The sequence below is a fragment of the Lates calcarifer genome, linkage group LG19 (genome assembly GCF_001640805.2).
Source record: "Lates calcarifer isolate ASB-BC8 linkage group LG19, TLL_Latcal_v3, whole genome shotgun sequence".
NCBI lineage: Eukaryota > Metazoa > Chordata > Actinopteri > Centropomidae > Lates > Lates calcarifer.
In genome coordinates this window covers 5599416-5621564 of record NC_066851.1, presented here as the reverse complement: position 1 = coordinate 5621564, position 22149 = coordinate 5599416, and the positions used below count along the sequence as shown (strand labels likewise).

Genomic DNA, 22149 nt, shown 5'->3' with positions numbered 1-22149 from the left:
CTTCAGAATGACAGTGATGAGCGTTAAGCGACTCTTGTATATACAGGCTAAACATTAAAGATGTTCGGCGCTAAGAGGCTTTCAGGACATGGTTTATATTGTGTGTAAGATTGTCAGATATTTGAATGGAGTTTGACTTTGGATCTCTGTTTACATGAGAATCGGGTGTGGAGTTGTAGCTGTCGTGTGAGAACATGTGTGTATGTAACTTACGGCATAAAATGTAGGCACCGCGACAGTCAGTCTGTTGTGATTTTTCCAGGAGTGTGTCTGAGTGTTGGACAAAGACCTGGTGTGTGAGAATTGCTGAATGTTTTCTTAAGTTGTGTTACAACTCAACACCAAGTGGAATGTGTGGGAAGAATAGGGGGGCTGACAGGGTAATGAATATAAATAAATGATGGATGTGTGAGTTTTTGTGTGACTGTGTGTTTCTGTCACTGACACTCTGGTTCTCACACACGTACACACCCACTGAAACACACACACACTGACCTTAGAGGGAGACAACCTCTATTATTTCCTCTGTGTGTCTCTGTACATCTTCCACTGACGCACACTTACTCTTACACATGTACACACCCATAGACACACACACTGACCTGAGAGGGAAACAGCCTGTATTATTTCCTCTCTGTGTCCAGTACAGTAGCTCCACTTCCTGTTTCTATTGTATGAGCTACTGAGCTTCATGTTTGTGTGTGTGAGAGAGAAAAGGGGTGTGCCCCCTGTCTCTGCTCTATGGGGAACACAAGACCTTGATAACAATCACAGACACACACACACAAACACACTTGCAGTGACATTGTTTGAGAAGGAATACTCTGAATACTAACCACATAGTTTTAATGATCATGGTGCCAGACCACCACTTGACGAAAATGCAGATGGGCACTGTTAGCTGCAGCACTGATAAGAATTGAATAACTGGAGCAATGCCACTTTAGAGAACAAGCAGACTAAGCAGTATACCCCACAGCAAGAAGCACTTTGTTAGTTTTATTTATGTAGCCATCATTCTCATGAAGACAGATTTCCTTACCCTAAAACAAGACTTTCCACTAAATAATGTTTACATTTGCCATAGCAGGAAACAGAGAGTGAGTACTTAGCCCTTTTAAAACTCTGTAATAGAATAGTTCATACCTGATCTGAAAGACTGATTCAACAAGAAGCTATTCCACTGCCTTGTAATCCCTTTGATGCAATCGGGTTATTAAGTAACTGCTCCAAAGCCCTGTTTTGGCCATGTTGTTCAGACCAAAAAAAATTCCCAGAAGAACATGTTTAAAAGTTTGCTGTGCTGTTTTAGTGGCTTTTCCTTGTTCAGAGTATAGTTACACTTAAAGTTAAGTAGTCTGGGTAAAAACTGAAACCAGACCATTACGGAAACCTCAGAGTAAAGCAGGTCATTTTTATAGATGGCTGGTTCACACTTGTTGACTGTGACATAGAACAGTAGGCAAATGTACACTACTGTGCAAATATTTAGGCACTAGTAGTGAAGTGAGGATGCTTTCAAAAATAAATTTTCACTTAACGTCATACAGTAAACAAAAAAGCAAAAAAAATCCCTAACACGCTGGTAGGTTGTTCTGAGCATCTTGGAGAATTTGCCACAGTTCTTCAGTTGTTCTGTGCAGCAGCACCTGTCTCTTCATTTAATCACAGTCCAAGAATCTAAACATTTAAAGTGCCTAAAACCTGTGCACACTCTTGTATCTTTTATTATGGACCCATCATATAAGGTCTAAACAGGTCCCATTCAGCACTGATACCTAACATTTCATTGTGAAGAGAGAGTTAATAATTTGCCCTAGGTTTTGTAGAAAATTAATTTCTGTACAAGAGATGACAATCAAGTGGTGACAAATGTTGTTTTTAAAATGTCAGTCCACAGAGGAAGAGATAGAAAACCTCTCAGCTAGGCCACTGACACCTTACAAGGGCAACCACTTTGGCACGGAGCACAGCCTGTGTGTGTGAGAGAGAGAGAGAGAGAAAGAGAGAAAGAGAGAGCAGCTTTCAGACATCATATAAACAAAACCAGAGACTATCACCAGAGGCTCCTTTGAGTGTATGTGTACCTGTATGCATGCTTGTGTGTTAGTCCATAGTCTAATGTCCTACATTGCTTGTTGGTTTTTGTTGTTGTTTCTTCTCTTCCAGTTTTGACTCTGAACTGTAGTTGTGGTTGTATTTTTGGTTTGAGCATGTGTTTTATCTCAGCGTTTGAGGCGGTGTCTCCTTCCTACTGACAGCCAGTGGTGTTAAGGAAAAGATTCAGTCCAGAACACATGAAGGTTAACTTCTGATCCCTTAGAAAAGTACATATCTTAAACTCTGACTGGGACCCAGTGTGGACTGTGTGTCACACAAGTGTATTTAGAGAACCCAGATGCTATGGTGAGGTTGTATTACTCAAACGTACTTCCTGTGATGAAAAGTCAGAAACATTACTGCACTCCTTTTTACTCCTTTTCATAGATGTGTTTATACTTCTAAATCTAAAACCTTCTGACAAAAGATAAACAGTGAAGAGCCTACAACTGGTTTAATTATCCATTTCAAAATAATATCACCATAGGTGTTTGTTATGATGTTGCTACCTTTCCTGACTGCATACAGATTTGTGAGTAGAGGCATGGGTGTCAAGCTGAGAAGCACATTTGATGTTTTGTATATATAGCAATGGGGCTGGTAAGGGAGATGTCTATGTTTTATCAACAGTTGAGGTGAAGGATGAATATGGGGAAAGACTTGGAATCAGATTAAGTGTTGAGCACTTTTCAGCACAGCGGAAGTTTAAATTTCTGGAGGAATCAAGGGCAGGTTTGTTTATAGTTTTGACCTTGGTTTTCTCCTTAATTGTTTATTTCCCCTCTCATTTTCCAGAAAATGCAGAGCCTGCAGAACTGAAACAGTTCTTTGACCTGAACTACTCACATATCTACTATGTCTTCTTTGAAAACTTTGTCACCATTGAGGTCAGCCTCAAGCAAAAAGGTAAGTTTCACTCATGGTCAAAACAAAGAACAAAGCATAACAGTGTAGGCTAGGTATACGTAACACAATAAATCATCACTGTTAAAGCTATATTATTATGCTTTCTTTAAGCCAGTCTCTGTGTTTCAGGTCATAAGTCTCAGAGGGAGGAGCTGGACTCAATCCTCTTCATCTTTGAGGTAATGAAATATTACAGATTTCTACCCAAACTGGAAGTCTAGAGAAAACGGTTGGATAATGAGTATAATCATGGAGCTGGTTGTACATGACAAGGTTTACACAAAGAAATGTTACGATAGTTTTTCACAACCTTCAGTCCTGTAAAGATAGATAATTTACTACTTGTCAGTTGGGGTGGAAGTTATACTTGTGCGATTTTGTACTTTCTAAATTAAAAGCTCAATCCAAATGCAAAATCTAGCTCTGACATTAAACTTAATAATTAATTCCATGGCCTCTAACTCTCTGTAGGTGGTCTTGGGCAATACCACTACATCAGCTGGCATTGACCTCAGCTTAAGACCACTGGCATTTTGCAACACTCAGAACTGAGTAGTGGTGCTCAGAGCAGCCAGGATAAGATAGCAGGGTGTGTATGTGTGCGTTACTGACCTCCATTTGCCCCTCCACACTCCAAACACTCCTCTTTAAATTCAGAACAGGCCTGGGCAAGGCACAGGACTGATGAGTGCTTGAATAAAAGAATGTGCTTAATATAGCTTTTCTGTGAGAGGTGTCAGTCAAAATTAGGGCTGGACGGGAAACAGAGTTTATAGAATTACTGATTACTAATGAATGTGATACTGGCTTAAATTTTTTGTATAATCCTTTTTTTCCTCCAGTGAATAAGCAACAAGCCCATGAAATCTTTATCATCAATTGTAGTCAAGATAAATAGGGCAGTTTATCTTGATACATAGTAGGTTTTAGGTTATATTGTCTATTCGTAAAACTCACTCATAACACAAGTCTTACAGAAAAAATGTTGTAACCAGTAATCTTTTTTTAAACCAGAAAATCCTCCAGCTCCTGCCAGAGAGAATCCAGAGCCGATGGCAGTTCCACAGCATCGGTAACTCACACAAAACTACTCTCAGCCCCTTTCCTGAAACATGTAACAGTTGATGTTGTCCACATGTACCGCAGATCAGATCGTCCTAGTAAACTATGTGTTGTCGAATCAGGTTTAACCAGTCTTCAACGCACAGATGACAGATTATTTCTTGTAATGTCAAGATACCAACCAGCATCAGCACAGCAAAATGAAAAATTCATGGCTTGACAGCTTATTACTTTTCCAAATGTAAATACCAATGTAAAGTAAGCATGTAATGTATTCCAAGCTGGCCAACTTTGATTATAGTCACTTTGCACCACAGTATCAAGTGACCAGGCTGATGTGTCTATCTCTCACAGGGCTGATTCTAAAGAAGCTGTTACACACTGGGAACTCTTTAAAGGTACTGCTCTGTTTTATTGCCTGTGTTAACTGTCAATCATAGTGCTCACACCGTGATCCTCTGGTCTCCTCTGGACAACATGCCTCTTCTTAATTTTAGAAAAAGTAAATGCTGCAAATAACATGTACTAATTTGGTCTATCTTGCCTCTTCTGTCTTCTTCATTTCTCATCTACGTTGTAGATCCGCCGTGAAGGTGTGCGCCTGTTCCTGCTGTGGATGCAGGCATTACAGAGTAATGCAGAGCGTGAGCAGCTCTGCATGTTTGCCTGTTTGATTCCTGGCTTCCCAGCTCCACTCTGCCACGGGACCCCACGCACCCTGGACACTCTGATCAACCCTCCACTGAGTCTGACAGAGAGTTAGTACAATAAACACACACACACACACACTGCTGTTATGCACTTTTGACTTTTATATGGTGATTAGACAAATGACAGCATAGCAGCAACACTGCACTATTCATTGCAATATCAACTATAAGTCTTCCCGCTTCTCCCCCTGCAGCTCAAGTCACCCCAGAAGAGATCACTCCACTGGTTCCTCCCCAGTCAGGTGACAAGAACCAGGAAGACCTCACTGCCTACTTCCTTGAAGCGCTACTGAAATACATGGTAAACCAGGTATTATCATTATTTCTTACTAACACAGTTAACACAACATGATTACACTGCTGAAAATGTTTAGATCCCTTACTAATGCTACTAATGCCAAACATATGGGAGGTAACCAGTTACTTATTATCCTGTACAAACCTGGTGATAGGTAAAGTATACATCTAATCCCTGAGCGGTATCACTAACTCCCTCAACAGTTTCATCCCTTATTGACCCAAACTGACTTTGTTCTGCTATTTCCTCCTCTTGCTATCACATACAGATGCATGCAGTCATGCACACACTGATAACATTCTCCCCTAAAAACAATGGTGCTCTTCTCCACTTGACCCTATTTTGTATGTGCAGTGCTCTCTTTATAACACAAGCTTGTCTTTGTGTGTGTGTATCCACCAGGCCAAGTCTCTAGAGTGGCGTTGCAAAGAGAACCATGAACGTGGCTTTAGCTTCCTCTTTGGTCACTTCAGGAAGTTTTACCTTCCTCACATCTTTCCCAACTTCGCTATGGAAACCAGCCTCTACAACCCCATACTGGGTTAGTACAATGAAGTCACTAAGAGCTACTAGACACTGTAAATCCACAAACTAATCACAACACACTGACTGAACAATAATGTTATATTAATGCAATCCTATACCACATAAATAAAGATTTCCCTCTTTCCCTGCAGACGTGCCTCCGATGCGTCCTAAGCCCTACTATAGTGTGGTTCGCAGGGAGCAGGATGGTGGTGAAACACTGTACTGCACCAAGGAGAGCTTCCTTCAGGCCCGAGTCATCTTCATACGCTGGCTGGTTTCCTTCTGGCTGGAACCACGACCCAACACACACACACACATCCCAGGAACAGAGGGAGAGAACGTCCCCAAGAACATACAGGTAATGCAGTAAAAATGTACAAGACAGTACTTCCTGATGTTCAAAGGGTTTTTGACAAAGAGTCTTTACCTCTTGACCTCCAGCGAGCAGCAGCCGGCCTGGCAGCTCGCTCTGCAGGCAGCTCAGACGACAGCGGCGGAGGTGGGATTCGGTCTGACAGCCACCTGGAAAGTAGTGGGGGCTCATCCGGGCCAGGAGGAGGCAGCTTGGGGCTATCCGGGGGTCCGGGGATTGGGGGCGAGCCTGAGCAGAGCCACTCCAACACATCTACGCTGACGGAGAGGGAACCCAGCTCCTCCTCACTCTGCTCCATGGATGAAGAGCAGCTGACGGACATGGAGGTGGTGAGGAGAGTGCTGACCAGCTCCAGAACCAACGTCAACTTCATCACAGAGATCTTTAGACAGGTGAAGGGGGAATAATTTGTAGCTGTTGACAAGCACTTCACTGTCATGTCATGTCTGCATTTGGAGTGGATCTGTTATTGTGTTGTATCCTTAGTCAAACTGCTTTTCTGTTTCTTGGTACATCTATGCATGGGTCTCTATTAATATATGTCTCTGGCAATACAGGCGTTTCTTCTTCCTATGTGCGAGGCAGCAGCAATGCGAAAAGTGGTCCGTGTTTATCAGGAGTGGATCTCCATGGAGGACAAACCAGTGTTTATGAAGGAGCCAGAGGAGGGTCCATATCCTATAGCCACATCCAGCAGTCTGGATTCAGGCTCTCAGCTTGGAGACAAAGAGGACGAGGTGAGGAACTACCTTAAATGAGTAATAGAAATTATTGCAATATTCAAGTAAATGATGGGCCTTGTGACCAGATCTTTATGTACACATACATATACCTCCCAAATGCCCTCTTCATTTAAACTTCATGTCTCTAGTTTGTAACCCAGAATTTCTGTTATAATTTTTAAGTCTGAAGCTAAAGCCAAGATAACTGATGATGTTTTTACAAATTTTGGAAAGCCCCCTGCAGAGCTACTGAAGACATTACACAACTGTTTTCCCAAGCTGAGTCGCACTCCATGTGACAAGTGAAGTGAAGTGCGTTTGTTTTTTCTTTCCTCTTCAGGGAATGAACAAAGTGATTGACAGTGAATTGTTGGAGTACAGTGTTCATGCTGGAGTTCAGACTACACTGCAGGTTTGTTTCTCACATTGACTTAAAAGTGTCTGTCCTCCTGTCTCACTCACACACAAACGTCTTATTGTTGCAGCATCTTGTTGCTGTTTTTTCCTAAAGTTCTTTTTGACCAATTTAACATTTGTCTGCTTTTCAGGTATTTATCACCCACTCCTCCAATGTTTTCCTATTGGAGCCAGCCAATGACATCAAGATCCTTTTAGAGGAGCATGTCGACATGTGCAAGCGAGTCCTGAACATTTACCGCAGTCTTGTAATGCACGAGACCATGGACCAGAAAACATGGTAAAAAGAAGCTGCACAAACACCAGCAAAAAACACAAGAAATCATACTTATCATACTTACTTATGTGACAGTCAACATCTAAAGCATTTCAGCAGTATCTTGTTTAAAACAAGGCTCAACCTTTGACTTGCCTGTATTTGTTTGTAGGGAGCAGATCTTGTTGGTTCTGCTGAGGGTGACGGAGTCAGTGATGAAAAGACCTCCATCCATCATGCCTCAGGGCAAAAAGAACAACACATTGTCAGGCAGACTGGCTGGTCCCATCTTTCAGGTATATCACTACTACTGTGAATAGGGACAGTGTTACAGTCACCATAACATTACAGTTTCTGGAAGACAGAATGACCTGTGATGTCCTAAATACTTGATACTAAATTAAATACTCAATGTATAGTTGGCCACAAAAACATAACAGAATATATTATTATGTATGTGTAGAAAAGCACATTATGCACTCATGGCAATTTTGTAATCATCCAATAAAAGAGTAGTCTTCAGGACTCTTGGTAAACACGGTTTAAAGAGGTCCTGTTTTCACAGTAATGTAGTTTTGTTATTTACCACCTTAATGAAGTTTAATAGTGCTCAGGTATGATCCAGCTGACTAGTATTTAGTATGTATCATTTCACCTCCCTCTTTCTGCACAGACACTGATAGTAGCCTGGATTAAGGGGAACTTAAACGTCTACATCAGCAGAGAATTGTGGGATGACCTCCTCTCTGTCCTCTCCTCTCTGACCTGCTGGGAGGAACTGGTCACAGAGTGGTCTCTCACCATGGAAACCCTCACCAAGGTACTGAAAAGTTTCTGGGTTTTCAGTATGCTACCTTCAAACCTTATATCAAGCACTGTGTCCACATTGTGTATGGATATGAATAAATTAAGTTTGTCAAATGATTCTATCTCTGATTTCAGTGCATAACTGAAAATGTCAAGGTTTAAGTAAGTTTTTAAAGGCAGGCTTGGAAATAAGACAAATTGTTGTATTAATCATTTTCATTCAGAGCAAGTCACCTGGGTTTTTCAGTTTACTCACTGACAATAACATCTGCGGTTTGCATTCATTAGAGAGGCAGATGTGCACTTTAATGAAGGAAGCAGCACTTCTGTTCCTGTTTTTGTGCTGGTTTATTTTGCCTCTGTCATCTTTTGTTATCTTTCTCACATGCTCTGCAATGAGTTATTTGAGTGTTAAAGTGAATGTCTTTGTTTTGTAGGTGTTGGCCAGGAACCTGTACAGTGTTGATCTCAACGAGCTGCCTTTGGACAAACTCAGTGAACAAAAACAGAAGAAACATAAAGGAAAAGGTTGGTCAGTCACCAGAGACCCTTACAGGCCTTTTAAAGACACACACAAATTCCTAACAGCAGGTCTGGATGCAGCCAGCTGTTTTTTGACATTACATTGACCAGAGCCAACTACAGTTCTTGAAAAACAATCACCAACTGTTACACAATATCACATATCACAATAGGTTAATATCTAAAGTACAAAATGTTAAATGTAAAGTGCAGGCACCCTAGCTTAAATTTTCAATTTTGTTCTTTGGCAGTCAGCAATTTCACGCAACTTCTCAAAAGCAACCATAAGGAAATTTTCTCTCTTACTTTATGTACACTTTATTGTGTTGTAGAGTTCGTTTTAAATTGGTAGCATTACAATTTTTGCACATCAAGCTGCACTCAACAATCTCTAATGACAATTTTCTTGCAAAATTATTAAAAATCAAGAACTGGAATCTCATTTACAAAAGTAACCTGTGGCACTCAGGTGCATCCTGTTTGCTTTAATTATCCAGGCATGCAAAGCTTGTAGAAACTTAGCCAAGAAGACTCAAAGCTGTAATTACAAATGGGCATCTACAAAGTACCGAATTAAGGGTCTGAATATTTTTGTAAATTAGAGATTTTTTTCCTTTTCCTTTTTTGCACTACGAAAGGGAAATGTGCATCACGTCTGTACCTCCACCTTTGCTGCACACATCATTTTTACTTACAGAGATACCAAAAGTACCAGTGAATATGCACTGACAAGACAACATTCATTCTCAACTTCCCTCCATTCATACTAAAGGTATCGGTTCAGAGGGCCAGCGGCAGGTTGTGGATCGTTCCTTCTCCAAAGGCTGGAGCAGAGATCAACCAGGCCAAGCAGCAGCAATGAGACAACGAAGTGCCACCACCGCTGGCTCACCAGGCATTGAAAAGGCCAGGAGTATTGTCCGCCAGAAGACTGTAGGTCAGTATTCCTCTGCTTTGATGCCTATCCTCCTTGTGTTTGTGTCTGTATGAGGAAAGGCCTTGTTTATTTGGCTGTGAAAATTTTGCCATTAGTCTTGTTCAAGGCACAGATTCCCAGACATTGCTCTGTGTATCCTGGTAAAACTGGCTGGCACGTGTGTTTATGTGAGTGTTCAAAGGGGGGCTCAACAGGGGAAAAGTAGTGCCCTGTCTTTTCTCAGTGCACTGTTTATGGATCCTCTTTCTTCCCACATCAGTTTTATTTGACCTGACTTACCTCCTCTGCTTTTCTCCTCCTGCCTGTGTGTCTGACAGGAAGTTGTGGTGTATGCTTACTGTCATTCCCTCTTCTCAGTGTAATCCTGTTTATGTGAAAGCTTCAACTGTGGCCATTGGTGTGAGAGAAATGGTCACATCACCAGTGTACAAAAATAACTTTCCTAGCTTAGAGCAAGATGATCACGACCTCTGATAAGAACAAAATACAGGATGAAGTTAGATGTTGAAATACATCTTAATTATGATATTCCAAAAAACATAACAAGACATTAAAAACTTTGACTTTAATACAGAATTTAAAATGGTAATATCATTTACAAGTTATAGTAAAAGCAGTACTGCTGTATTTGTTACCATCTTGCACACATATAGCATACACATTTATTGTCTTGAATTACTTGAAAAAGCAACATGGCAAACTACAAACACCCATGAAATATGTTTTCATCCCCATTTCTTGGACACTTGATGTTTGCCTGTGATTAATTCAAGTTATTGGTTTAAATTAATGAGGTTCTACTTCACTCTTAGGGATGATACATGGGTAATGATACATGATTGTAGATACAGTAAAGACTGTAAAGATCATTCAAATAAAAGAACCCTATTGGCAGGTTGTCTGTAGGACCCTCCAAAGTTTTATCAAGGTAATACATTTACTTACCCTTGATAAATTGGACCACTGTGTTATGGGTTTAGCATTCATACCAGTTTTCAAGTTTCAAGTGTGTGTTTATTGTGAGAAACGAGTCCACTCATGCCAACATTGTCGCAGGTGTGCACCATGTTTTGTCAGTTGCACATTCAATGGCAAATGTATTTACAAGTCATAGATTTGGTCAAGCTTGCAGACAGCCTCATTTGTAATTTAACTGTGTCTGACTAGCATTAAAAATGTAGTGTGTCATGGTCTTAGAGGGGATTTGAGCTTTCCAGAGTGCCAAGCTGCCACTAGCCTCTCACTGTCTCACTGTCTTTCTTCCAGAGCTAACCCTGTCTCACTCCTCCTTCACCTTCCCTGTCCCCTTCTCTCTGCATCTGCCCTTGAACCTTCCTCTTTTCTACACTGTCCTGTCGCCCGATCTTTTCATAAACTATCCTTCTTCCCAAACTACCTTTCTGTGCTCTCTACCGTATAAATAATATCTTTTATTTGTTTCTACCTATTTCTACCTATTTCTTTTTCTCATTGTTTTTCTTCAAACTTGTTTTTACTCCATTTCTTCTCTCTCTATCCACTGTCTTCATTTTTTTTCACTCCTTTCACTTTTCCATCTTCATCCATACATCCACGTTTTCTTTCACTTCATCTCACTTCAACACTTCCTCCCCTTCCCCCCTGTACTTCCTCTGTGCTTTCTTCTGTCTCACACTGTTCCCCCTTTTCTTCTCTTTCTCTTCTATCTGTTCTTCCTACTTCCTTAGCCCTGCGTAGCTGTTCTACGGGGGACTCTCTGCTGTCCTCAGCCTTTATCCGCAGTGCCAAGAGTGCTCCTGCTCTGGCTCCGCCTCTTCCTGTCCTCCTCCACCACCACCACCCTTTACTACCCCCCCTTGCCGACCAGCTGGCAGGTACACACTCTTTGCACTACCTGTCTGCCTGGAAACTGTAGTCGTCTACACGTCTGTCAGAAAGTGAATCTTTATGCCTGTAACCTCACGTCTGTCTATCCATTTTCTGACTGTGTAGTTATCATTACTGAGGCAACTATTTGCATGTGGTCCATCAGGAATCCTACAGCCTTTGCCTTTTTGACCCATAACTGGGATGATTAGTGTGATTTGAGATGCTTAAAGATCTGACATGCATCACTCTCCTGAAACTGCAATAATCTGATCAGCATTGCTTGAAAGTTTGCATGTGACAAATGGATGATTATAACATATTGTACACCCACTTAAAGGTCATTTTTTTCATTTTGAAAATAGCGAAAATTTAGTGAGGAATTGAGTTATTTTGTCCAAGTTGTCAAACTTACCATCAGGCTGAGAGTGTTAAGGGAGGGATGCAAAGGTCACTCAGTGCCATGTGAATAAGAATGAAGAATCGCTTGCTTAAGTTAAAACAAGAATATTTTGTTTCTGGAGAATGCTTCATTAACATTTCATAAGTGATGGGCTAGTAAATAAGAGCATGCAAAACAAGGCATGCTCAGCCCTCCTGTGTTTGACCTACAGTCAGTCAGCTGACAGATGTATTTGTCTGTAACTGTCTAAATCAGCATTTCTTTATGAAGAATTACATACTGTGCCAAATTTTTGCCCGAGTAGAAATAATCACATTGGTTTATTATGAGTTACCTAAAGTAGTGGATTTAGAAATGATGTCTGAAATTTACCTCCTCCACAGCCTGCCAAGATGTTTTATTCACTGTGCCTACCACGTATAAGTTAGTTACTGTGGTGGTTTTAACATTAGTTAGTGCATTGGTGAGTGTGAAATATTTCCAACCCGCTACCAAATAATTACATCTGTCATTGTATTTTGTACTACCAATATATCACTAATTGTGTAATGTAAATTAGAAGTTTTAAGGTAGATGGAGACAACTCCTGTGTCTCTGTTGTTTTTTGTTGACTGCAAGAAACTTGGCCAACCTGTACTCCTGTCTGCTTGATTGTTCCTCTGCCTGTTAGCCTGTATCGTTTACCTATCTGCCTGCCTACACACATGCATGTCCCTCTGTCATTTTCTAACTCGACGTGCTTGCTTTACTTTATATGTTTTATTTCCCCTTTTCTTCTGTTCCCTTCTCATAGATCTCCCTACCGCTGATGTTTGATGATATTTAATTTGATGCCATTTATTCTTGGGATGGCATTTAAATCGACTTGCCGGTGCTGGTGATTTACTTTATAATATCCTCTGCTCGCGTGATTTTACTATACTATTGTGTTACTTTTGGTGTGTGTGTTCTCATAAAGATGATTACACCTCTGTAAATTCTTTTTAAAATAAAAAAAAATGAGACTGCTCAACAGCTGTGGCAGATATGACATTATGTCATTAAAGAGGAAATTTGAAATAGTTTTTAATTTTTGTGTTGGTCATGAACGTATCCTTTCTCTTGTGCTAGCAGACAGACAGTGACATTTACACAAACAGATGCTTCACGCAAAGTCCTCAAAATTATGACTGACACAGGAGTTTTGCAGTTACTCCTTCTAGAAACTAAGTTGTTTTATACAAGGGTTTGACAACAGACAGGCATCCGAGTTAGTTCTAAGAAGGATGTCTGATATCGAATCCAGTTTACATTTCATATCTCAGTCATGACTGATTTGATTAAGGACCAGAGATTGGATGGCTTTGGCAGCCATGGTGCTTTAAGCTGCTTTAGTGCTTTAAGAAGTGCTTTAATAAATATTATCAGTATGTATCTTTTTTTAGAGACTTTAACTAGAAAATCCTGTTTGTTTTAAAGTAGAACTGTGGGGAATCAGAAATACAAATCTCTTCAGCACCATCTTTATAATCTTGACGAAGTGCTTCAGAAAATATGTTGCCATGCTTAAGACACATGTACACAGTACAAAAAGGACCACATTTGGCAAATGACACATTACTTTTTTTTGTCTTTGTGTTTGCAGGTTTCTCTTCAGATATCTTTTTGAGGCTTTATTCATTTAAAAGCGTGTGTCTGTATATGTGCATTTACATGTGTTCATTCCTAATTATCCTCTACTAACCTCACTCCCCTTTCCTAATCTTCCCTTGATTACCAGACCTTGAGGACCCGCCAATCACACTGACATCCCGCCCCTCTCGGATGCGTCACTCCTCCCAGAGCGACGAGGCCCCTCCTACCTCCTGTTCTGAGGTGTTCCAGGGCGGGACTTGTGACCTGGATCCCCCAGCCCCTTCCTCCCTCGCAAGGAGCAGCAGTGCCTCTGACATCATGGAGCCCTTCATCGCCGAGCGGGTCAAAGGTGAAGACCCTCAGAGGGATCCCTCTTTGATCCCGACTCCCCCCCACCACCACCACCCCACTACTTCTTCTTTACTCGCAGCCAACAGCCACGCAGCTCAGCCACTTCCACACCCTCTTACCTCCTCCTATCCCACCCCTTTTACCTGTTCCAATGGTGTTGTTTCCTCGACCTCAGAGGGACAAGATGATGGTAGTGTTGACCAGTTCTGGCACCAGATTGGCTCTCGAAGCCGAGGTTCTAGCTCTGATTGGGTAAGCGACTGGGATTCTGCATTTACCTTTTCATCTGAAAAGGAAATTGATGTAGAGGAGGGTGAAATGGGAGCTGTGGGCGAGGAGGATGATTTATTTTCCTCTATTAGGGATTACCTCACTCATAAAGGAAGTGAGAGGAAGGAGGAGGCCGGAGAGAGAGATAGTCCTAGTAATACATTAGAGAACAGTGTTACTTTACCTGCACCTGTGCAAATGGGGGTAGCTAGGGCACAAATAGAATCGACAGGACAGGTAGGAGAGGCAAGACAGGTGGTAAGAGAGGACAGACAGACTTCTAAAGAGGACAGACAGATAAGTAAATCAGTGAGACACAGCAGCGTGGATTCAACAGAGGAGAGTGAAGCAGAACAGCGGAGCATCTATGAGTGCCTGGAGCTGCAGTGTCAGTGGCCATCACCCAATGCTAAGGGAAATGCTAGCTTAGAAAGAAACACTGGGGAGAAAAAAGGAGGAGGAACTATAGGAAGGGCAGCAGGACGGGAAGGGAAATGTGATATATGGAGGGAAACAGGAGACAAGAAACAGGATGATAAAGGAGGATCAGGAAATGATAGGGTCAGTTTAATTAGACAAGATGCTAACACAGTAGAATCCAGCCTTGAATCAAGTCAAACTTCCCAAACTTCTGATTCAACTAAGGCCAAAGTGTCACGCGGTATCACCAAGAGGCATCATTCTGGGGGCGTTCATGTCAGCTTCCGGCCCTCGACTGAGTCTGTCCAGTTCCACAATCCCCTCGAGAGTAAAGAGGCTCACTGGAGAGCCAGGCTGCGCCGCCTCAGTCACTTTCACACACACAGCCACTCAGCTGGGGAAAGGCCAGGGGCTGGAGCTGGGGCAGGGTCAGGGGGCAAGCTGGGAGCAGGGGGTGCAGGTAAGTTTTGCTCTGTGGCTGGGATTAGCCATAGGGCAGGGGCGCATGAGAAATTAGCCTCTGGGACTGTTACGGATAACAGCGGGGCGGGGGTCACAGCAGGCACTGGAGGTCTGGAAAACAGGGCTGGGGGAGACAAGGACAAACAACATCCTGGATCCTGTGTGGGATCCAATCTGGGCTCTGAGGTTCACTCAGAGGTATTATCAAGCAGCTCAGGTTCCTCAGGTGTGTCATCAGGAGTGCGTGGCCGCTTGGGTCGTTCAGCCTTGCGATCTCGAGCTTCCCGCTCCCGCTCCCAGGAGCCAGGCAGCACTGCCTCACGTCACCACCAGGGGGCCCTTCTTGGTGGCGTCTATAAGACTGTGGTTCATGCTCTGTCCTCCAAGCCCCGGCCCCGAGGTCAGGGGTCATCCCAAGGCTCGTCGCCACAGCGGCAGGGCCGGGCTGCCATGGGTGACGCGTCGCTAAGAGACCTCTACTCCCATGTCCTGGGCTACTTTGGACGAAAGACGACCACGCCAGGTGAGGATTGCAACGAATGAAGCGCTCATAAAGGACACAGCAGATAAAACAACAACTGTGAAGAGACAGATACTCACAAAACACAAACATCAACAACTCTCTTTTCCTTTTTTGGCTGTTTTTAACTGGTTTGTTATGATGGAATGATTTTTTTTTTGGCTGACACTCATCATCTTGCTGCTGGACTGAAATTCAACTCCCTGTTGATGTGTTTCCTCTTGAACGTAGCCCCTTCTCCAGCCTGCCTCCTGTCAAGGACCCCCCCCCCCCCCCTCCTCCTCTCATTCCTTCCCACTTCTTCCTCTACCTGAGAAGCCCCTCCCCCCTCCTCTCTTTCTTCTTCTAAGGGTTTTGGGATTTTAACCTCTTCTCTCCCTTTCCCCTCCCTCTCCACCTCCTCCTCCCTCTCCTCAATGTTGCATGCGGCATCCTCGTGCCTCCTTCGCCTCCTCCCCGGACTCTGGCCCCTCTTCAGCTGCACAGAAGGAAACAACAGTCCGCAGAAAAACATAAGTGCCTATAGAAAAGATAAAAGCACCAGTGAAAGAAAACAGACATGGCTATACATAATCCCCCACAAAAAGCCCATAAATGTTTTATGGCATTTTCCATCTGCAGAGCTTTGTTACATTTAGCTTCACGTGTAGATGCCAAGGTTGAGTTTATAAAGGAGCATCAGTAATGTGAATGATTATCTTAGGCGAGCAAACACACACATTTATATTTAGTGTAAACATATTGCTGTAGTTCATCCTCAGACCACTAGAATGCAGCATAAGACCTTATGTAAAAATGGCATTTTTTTAGTAGTGGTATACACATAGAATTTGAATGGATAAGAAAAGGTATGCTCATTCAAATCAATAATCTAGATGGTTATTTGCCTTGTACACTGCCACAGGATTATATCAATTTAACTGGACTTCATATTTGAATCAGCTGTTCAAATACCCTTTTTCTATTCATTCTAATTCTCAGGGTGGAAGATTGCAGAATTGGGGTGAAATCATTTTGTCTTGAGGGTCAGATCCTTGATATGAGCACAGTGATTCATCACCTCAATCTGTCTTGATGTGGAGTTACTGTTGCACAGCCACATTTATTATTTTCTTACTTAATTCAGGTGTGTTGCTTGCCAACTTGTGCTAAATGGAACCTAACAACAGCAATCATTTGTATATTTGTTTGGTTTGTCTACTTTCATGACAGGTGTTTGGTGTAGTGTGTCTTGCTGTAAAACCTTATACTGTATTTGCATCCTCATAATATCTGCTCATTTTCCTGATCTACAGTCAAGTGTGAGGGCCTCCACCCTAAAGCTGCACCATCATTACTGATGAGCTACAAAAAGACATCACAAAAGATATCAGCTTTTCAAAGTTTAGTAGCTACTCCATGTCATATTTGTCAGCTTCTTTGATCTGCTCTGCTGCACAGTGCTGTCAGAGCTGTAGCATAGTCAACTGCAGTGTGATCCTGTTTTGGATGATCTCTTACAGTATGGCAGTGAGTGGTTCTTCAGAAGCTTAGTAATTGGCAGGAAGGAGTCAAATCACAGTCATCATCCAACATGTAACTCCTTAGAAAGACAGCATTACACACACAAAAACTGGCCCATCTTGATGAGCTGAGCAAATAGAATACATGCAGATCTTTAGTGCACAGATCTGCCATGACAAGTTGCTAAGCCTATAAAGCTGTGTTAGAGGGAAAGGCTGGGTGAAATTTAATTGTTGCGTCAGTCACTGTAGTTTAGCATGTTTGTAGTGCTACTTTTTACTACAACCACAGCACCAGAACTTCCATGCTATAAGGCCAACATTGTACTGTGCAAAGATGTCACTCCTGTTGCTGCTGGTGATGGCATGGCAAATAACCATTACAGTCAAATAATCTACTAGTGGACACAGAAAAATTCATGTTCTAGGCTAGAGCAGATATCTGAATAACATACTAATGGTGCGTGTGAGCAAGCAGGAATGTAAGAAGTTAATGCTTCAGATTCAGCTAAGTTAACCTGAACAGAATTAAATTGTTAACTTTGTTTGCCCCTAACTTCAGTTCCCGCCTGTGGTCAGCATGGCAAGATGCTGATCCTCTAATAAGCTGTCTAAACTTAGATGACAGGGGGTCATTGTTGCACTGACCAATGTGGACTGAAAGTTTCAACCTTGTTGCACATCTCATTACAACTAGGACAGACAAAGTGATGAAACACCTGCAGAGCAGTGCAGTTCATACAGAGTCTGTCTTGATCTGTGGTAAGTGGCTATGGTGTGAGTGGAGGTTTCCAGTCAAATGTGCAGCAAAGTGAAATTTTCACCAGCTAGGTGGCAGCAAAATCAGGATTTTCATACTGAGTTCAGCAACTAAGCTTTATGGATCAAAGTCATGGTATTGAGCTATAGAAGCAACCCAGCTCTGTCAACTCTGTGATCCACAGGTTCCACAGGAATGAATGATTAGTTAGTTAATAGTGCGAGCAGCAGATTTACTCTCATCTAACTTGGGGTTGATGGATGCTCTCTGCTATCAGAGTTTATAAACTCACACTGACCGCTATCATCGCCTCCAAGCTAACAGCAACATAACTCATAGTAACATATCTGCTGCTTGTTTGAACCTAACAAGGTGATATTCTCTCTCGCTCTATGTGCATGGTGTGAATTAACTCCTGCATTGCTTTCCTGGTGGTGTTTGATGTGCCTGCTGTGTTGTGGCTTTTTTTAACATCAGTCTTTTGATAATCTCAAGGCCTACAGTGCATACACATCAGGACTGCTCTTACAATCCAGAGAAACTCCATTAATTAAATTAGTTTAAGTTTGTTGTATGGATATTGTGACATTTTAATATAACATCTGTTCAAGCATCAGCAGTGGCCATTAAAATAATCTTAGTCTGATAATGATGCTACAGGGATGGTGTTTCTGATTTAAAAACAAAATGTCACCATATCCCTAAATTAGACTACCACAAACAATGTACTTAGGTAGACGCTATGAGCAAGTCACACCTGATTACATGATTATTTTACAAATTCCTTATTACTTCTTATTCTCACAGTTTCTGTCTTTTGAGCTGTTTGAGTGGATATGAGCCTGTTACTGTCTCTGTCATTGTGTGTTATCACATTTCTCTCCCTGTATATGTTTGTCCACATCTCACCTGTCTGCGTGATACCATTTTTCCATAATTCCTGTGTGTGTGTGTGTTTGTATGAGTGTGTTCTTGTCTTTGATCATCATCTATCTGCCTTTATGTCTTAATGTGTGTTTGTGTCTTTAGCCAACAAAGAGGAGGTGGTCCAGAAAGCCCGTCCGGTCTCCAGCGACGTAGGAAGCAGCAACCCAAATTTCTCTGACCTCATGGACGAGTTCATTCAGGAGAGACTGAGGGCCAAAGGAACAGTAGTCAGTGCAACATGCACACATACATACACAAAGATTAAAGTTTCATCATCACAAAACATTGAAGCTTCAAATGCTTACTTTCTCCTTGATACTTAGGGCCGCCGTGGCAGCAGCCCGGGAAGTCTGGAGGTTCCCAGGGATCTACCCGAACTCCTGGAAGCAGGTCAGAGCCCTGGATCACGACCCACAGATGATCTTCGGCCTATCGACGATCCGGGGGTTCCCTCTGAGTGGACGTCACCTGCAAGTGCCAGCGGTTCTGATGTCATCAGCTCTGACAGCCAGTCAGACTCCTTTAATGCCTTTCAGTACTCCACCTGCAAGTTTGATAGTAAGGAAAAAAAGAGCGGATTCTTGATACATTTTTAATGTAAAGATTACCATAACCCCTGAACGCTGCAGTCATGGGATATAAACTAGATGATACATTTAGAAGAAAGCTGACAAAACCTCTTCAGTGGAGCTTGTTGAAAATAATAAATAATAACATTTTGTTTATTTAAATAGTATGTTTTTGGAATATTGCTGAAGATTAAAAAGTAAGTCTTGCCCTGTGTGTCTGATTAACCTGTCTGTTGAAGTCTTTCAGATGTTTACGTCCTCAGTCGTGTACCTCGACTACTTAATCCCTGAAACCCAAGAGTGCTGATCATTTCTAACATCCCATTCCTCACAGTCTCTGCTGCAGTACTCTGGCTCAGTGGTCAGAGAGACTGCTGGGTAACTTAAGCAAGGCCATGAATCCATACCTACCTACCTAACTCAGTGCTTCTCTTGTAGATTTTACTTTCAGTTCAGAAGCTTGTGGAGGAGGAGTTGGATCTGGAGGAGGAGGTCGAGGCAGCTCACTGGACCAGGACAGCCTGGGTGGGGGTGCGGCTTGTGACGAACATGAAGTAGCCAGTTTGACGACACTTCATATCGACTCAGAGACCAGCAGCCTCAGCCATACTGTTACTGTTACTGGTATGTACAGCCTGTAACATGAAGATTTCTCTCACTGTATTTGTGTAGATCTATTCATATATACACAAATGTTTATATCATGTATGTTGTATTATTGTCAGTTAATATGAATATAGAATATAACTGAATATGTGCACATTTGCTATAAATACATTTCTCTGTGAACTTCTGTAAACTCTATATGTAAGCTTTAATTTCCCCCATCTTTATATTTGAATTCAAGCCCATCCCTAGAGTGATGCAAACCTCTAAGAGAAATCAGAGTACATTGATAAGTTTCCTCATGAGATGTGACAACAAAATTAAACAGATCTTGTAAAGTTAATTAGAAAAAGCACTTTAACCATAGGGAGTATAAACAAACAAGAGGCATCTGGATCTTTGACTGTGTAATCAGGAGTTGCTAATGCTTCCCTTCTTTTCTCCTTGTCATGTGTCTGCTGTCTTCTTTAGGTTCTGAGAGTGCTTCTCCCATGCACTCTCTTGGGGGCTCTCGCTCCCAGACGCCCTCCCCTGCTACACTGACAGCAGAGCATGCTGATCACACACACTCCCACTCTCACACACACCTACAGCTGGACCAGAAGCTCCACAACTCTGTCCTTCAGACCCCTGATGACCTGGGTAATACTCATGCACACACTCAAACATGTACTTATTTCTTTTTTTCCACTAAGGTTACAGCTGTGAATGAGAGAGAAGAGGCTCTAACTGATTTATTGATTGATTCTAGAAACCAGTGAGTTCCCCAGCGAAGACTGCAGTGTGATGGCAGGTGGTTCTCTAACTGGTTGGCACGCAGATGTTGCCACAGTAATGTGGCGGAGGATGCTGGGTATCCTGGGGGATGTCAATAGTATAAAAGACCCAGAGATCCATGCTCAGGTCTTCGACTATCTGTGTGAACTGTGGCAAAACTTGGCCAAGGTAATTACTGACACGTACAGCTTAAACACAACTACAACAAAACACTCACTGTAAAGACTGTGATGGTAAAAATGGACTTTTCTCTTTTCAGATAAGAGATAATTTAGGCATTTCTCTGGACAACCAGTCGTCTCCACCTCCCCCTGTTCTGATTCCTCCCCTGAGAATTCTTACCCCCTGGCTCTTTAAGGTAGGTGTAAAGGAGTGATCACTATAGGACATCCCATGACTGCAGGACATTCATTACAGTGAGATCATATTATCATGTCTTTAATTATTTCCATTAATAGATAATAATGGGAATGCATTTGTTTGCTGAACAAGAATTCAGACAGGGAGGCATCCACAAACAAGACACACACACATACATATATATATATGTATGTGTGTGTGTGTGTGTGTGTATGTGTATATATATATATATGTATGTATGTATATACACACACATATATATATATAAGCAAGTTAAGCAGTTGACAGGCTTGCCTGTTTATGCTCATATTTATGGTTCTGTGTGTTTTTTAAAATCTATTTTAAAGGCCACCATGCTGACAGAGCGTTACAAGCAGGGGAAGCTTCATGCCTACAAGCTGATCTGCAGGATCATGAAGAGACGACAAGATGTTTCCCCAAACACAGATTTTCTTACACACTTCTACAACATCATGCACCAAGGGCTGCTGCACCAAGACCAGGTAGGGTCTTGTGAAGGAAACAAAACTATTTTCCTAACCTAACTTTCACATTTACATTTAGAATACGTGAACAAACAACATATTTTATCAATGGAAGTTACAGTAATGAGTATATTCAGTGTCACATCAATTTTAAAAGATTGCATTTAAGGAGTTAAAATATTGTATTTATCACTCCTGAACTATCTAAAGGGAAACTGGCTTTGCAAAGTCTGATAAATTGGTCTCCAGTGAGTTAGTAGGTGTTGAAGAATAATACAGAAAAAACTTTTAAAATCTATCCATTGTGCAATATTATATAGAGGATTCTTATGATAAACCAAATATGTACTGCTTATTAATTAAAGTTATACTGCTTCAGAAAAAAAAGGGTGGAACATGAGCTTTTAAACTGCAGAGATCTGCAAATGTGCTGTAGCTGTGACTGCTGTGGGAGTGTGATTAGAAAAGCTGTGATTTTTTTTTTGTTTTGACAGGATATTGTGAACACCATTATCAAACACTGCAGTCCCAGGTTCTTTAGCATTGGTCTGCCTGGAGCCACCATGCTGATTCTGGACTTCATCATCGCAGCTTCTAGAGTTACCGCCTGCTCATCACTCAATGTGAGAGACACAGAAAT

At 41.9% G+C, this 22149-nt stretch overlaps 1 protein-coding gene across 9 annotated transcripts in view; it reads left to right on the top strand.

Annotated features, from left to right (window-relative positions):
* ralgapa1 (Ral GTPase activating protein catalytic subunit alpha 1) overlaps positions 1 to 22149 on the top strand; it is an 84165-nt gene that overhangs the window by 898 nt on the left and 61118 nt on the right. For 3 of the 9 annotated variants that reach the window (XM_051077998.1, XM_018695140.2, XM_018695142.2), the window contains exons 2-27: positions 2896 to 3006; positions 3136 to 3185; positions 4021 to 4078; positions 4423 to 4466; positions 4649 to 4826; positions 4973 to 5088; positions 5479 to 5617; positions 5754 to 5962; positions 6046 to 6369; positions 6535 to 6714; positions 7040 to 7111; positions 7248 to 7396; positions 7545 to 7668; positions 8046 to 8192; positions 8617 to 8707; positions 9474 to 9638; positions 11345 to 11491; positions 13646 to 15526; positions 18815 to 18939; positions 19036 to 19270; positions 19720 to 19905; positions 20359 to 20529; positions 20639 to 20832; positions 20924 to 21022; positions 21372 to 21527; positions 22004 to 22132. In XM_051077998.1, the coding sequence (XP_050933955.1) occupies positions 2896 to 3006; positions 3136 to 3185; positions 4021 to 4078; positions 4423 to 4466; positions 4649 to 4826; positions 4973 to 5088; positions 5479 to 5617; positions 5754 to 5962; positions 6046 to 6369; positions 6535 to 6714; positions 7040 to 7111; positions 7248 to 7396; positions 7545 to 7668; positions 8046 to 8192; positions 8617 to 8707; positions 9474 to 9638; positions 11345 to 11491; positions 13646 to 15526; positions 18815 to 18939; positions 19036 to 19270; positions 19720 to 19905; positions 20359 to 20529; positions 20639 to 20832; positions 20924 to 21022; positions 21372 to 21527; positions 22004 to 22132 (5480 nt within the window). The remainder of the gene's footprint in view (positions 1 to 2895; positions 3007 to 3135; positions 3186 to 4020; positions 4079 to 4422; positions 4467 to 4648; positions 4827 to 4972; positions 5089 to 5478; positions 5618 to 5753; positions 5963 to 6045; positions 6370 to 6534; positions 6715 to 7039; positions 7112 to 7247; positions 7397 to 7544; positions 7669 to 8045; positions 8193 to 8616; positions 8708 to 9473; positions 9639 to 11344; positions 11492 to 13645; positions 15527 to 18814; positions 18940 to 19035; positions 19271 to 19719; positions 19906 to 20358; positions 20530 to 20638; positions 20833 to 20923; positions 21023 to 21371; positions 21528 to 22003; positions 22133 to 22149) is intronic. The other 6 variants (XM_051078002.1, XM_018695144.2, XM_051078003.1 and 3 more) reach the window with 4 other exon arrangements.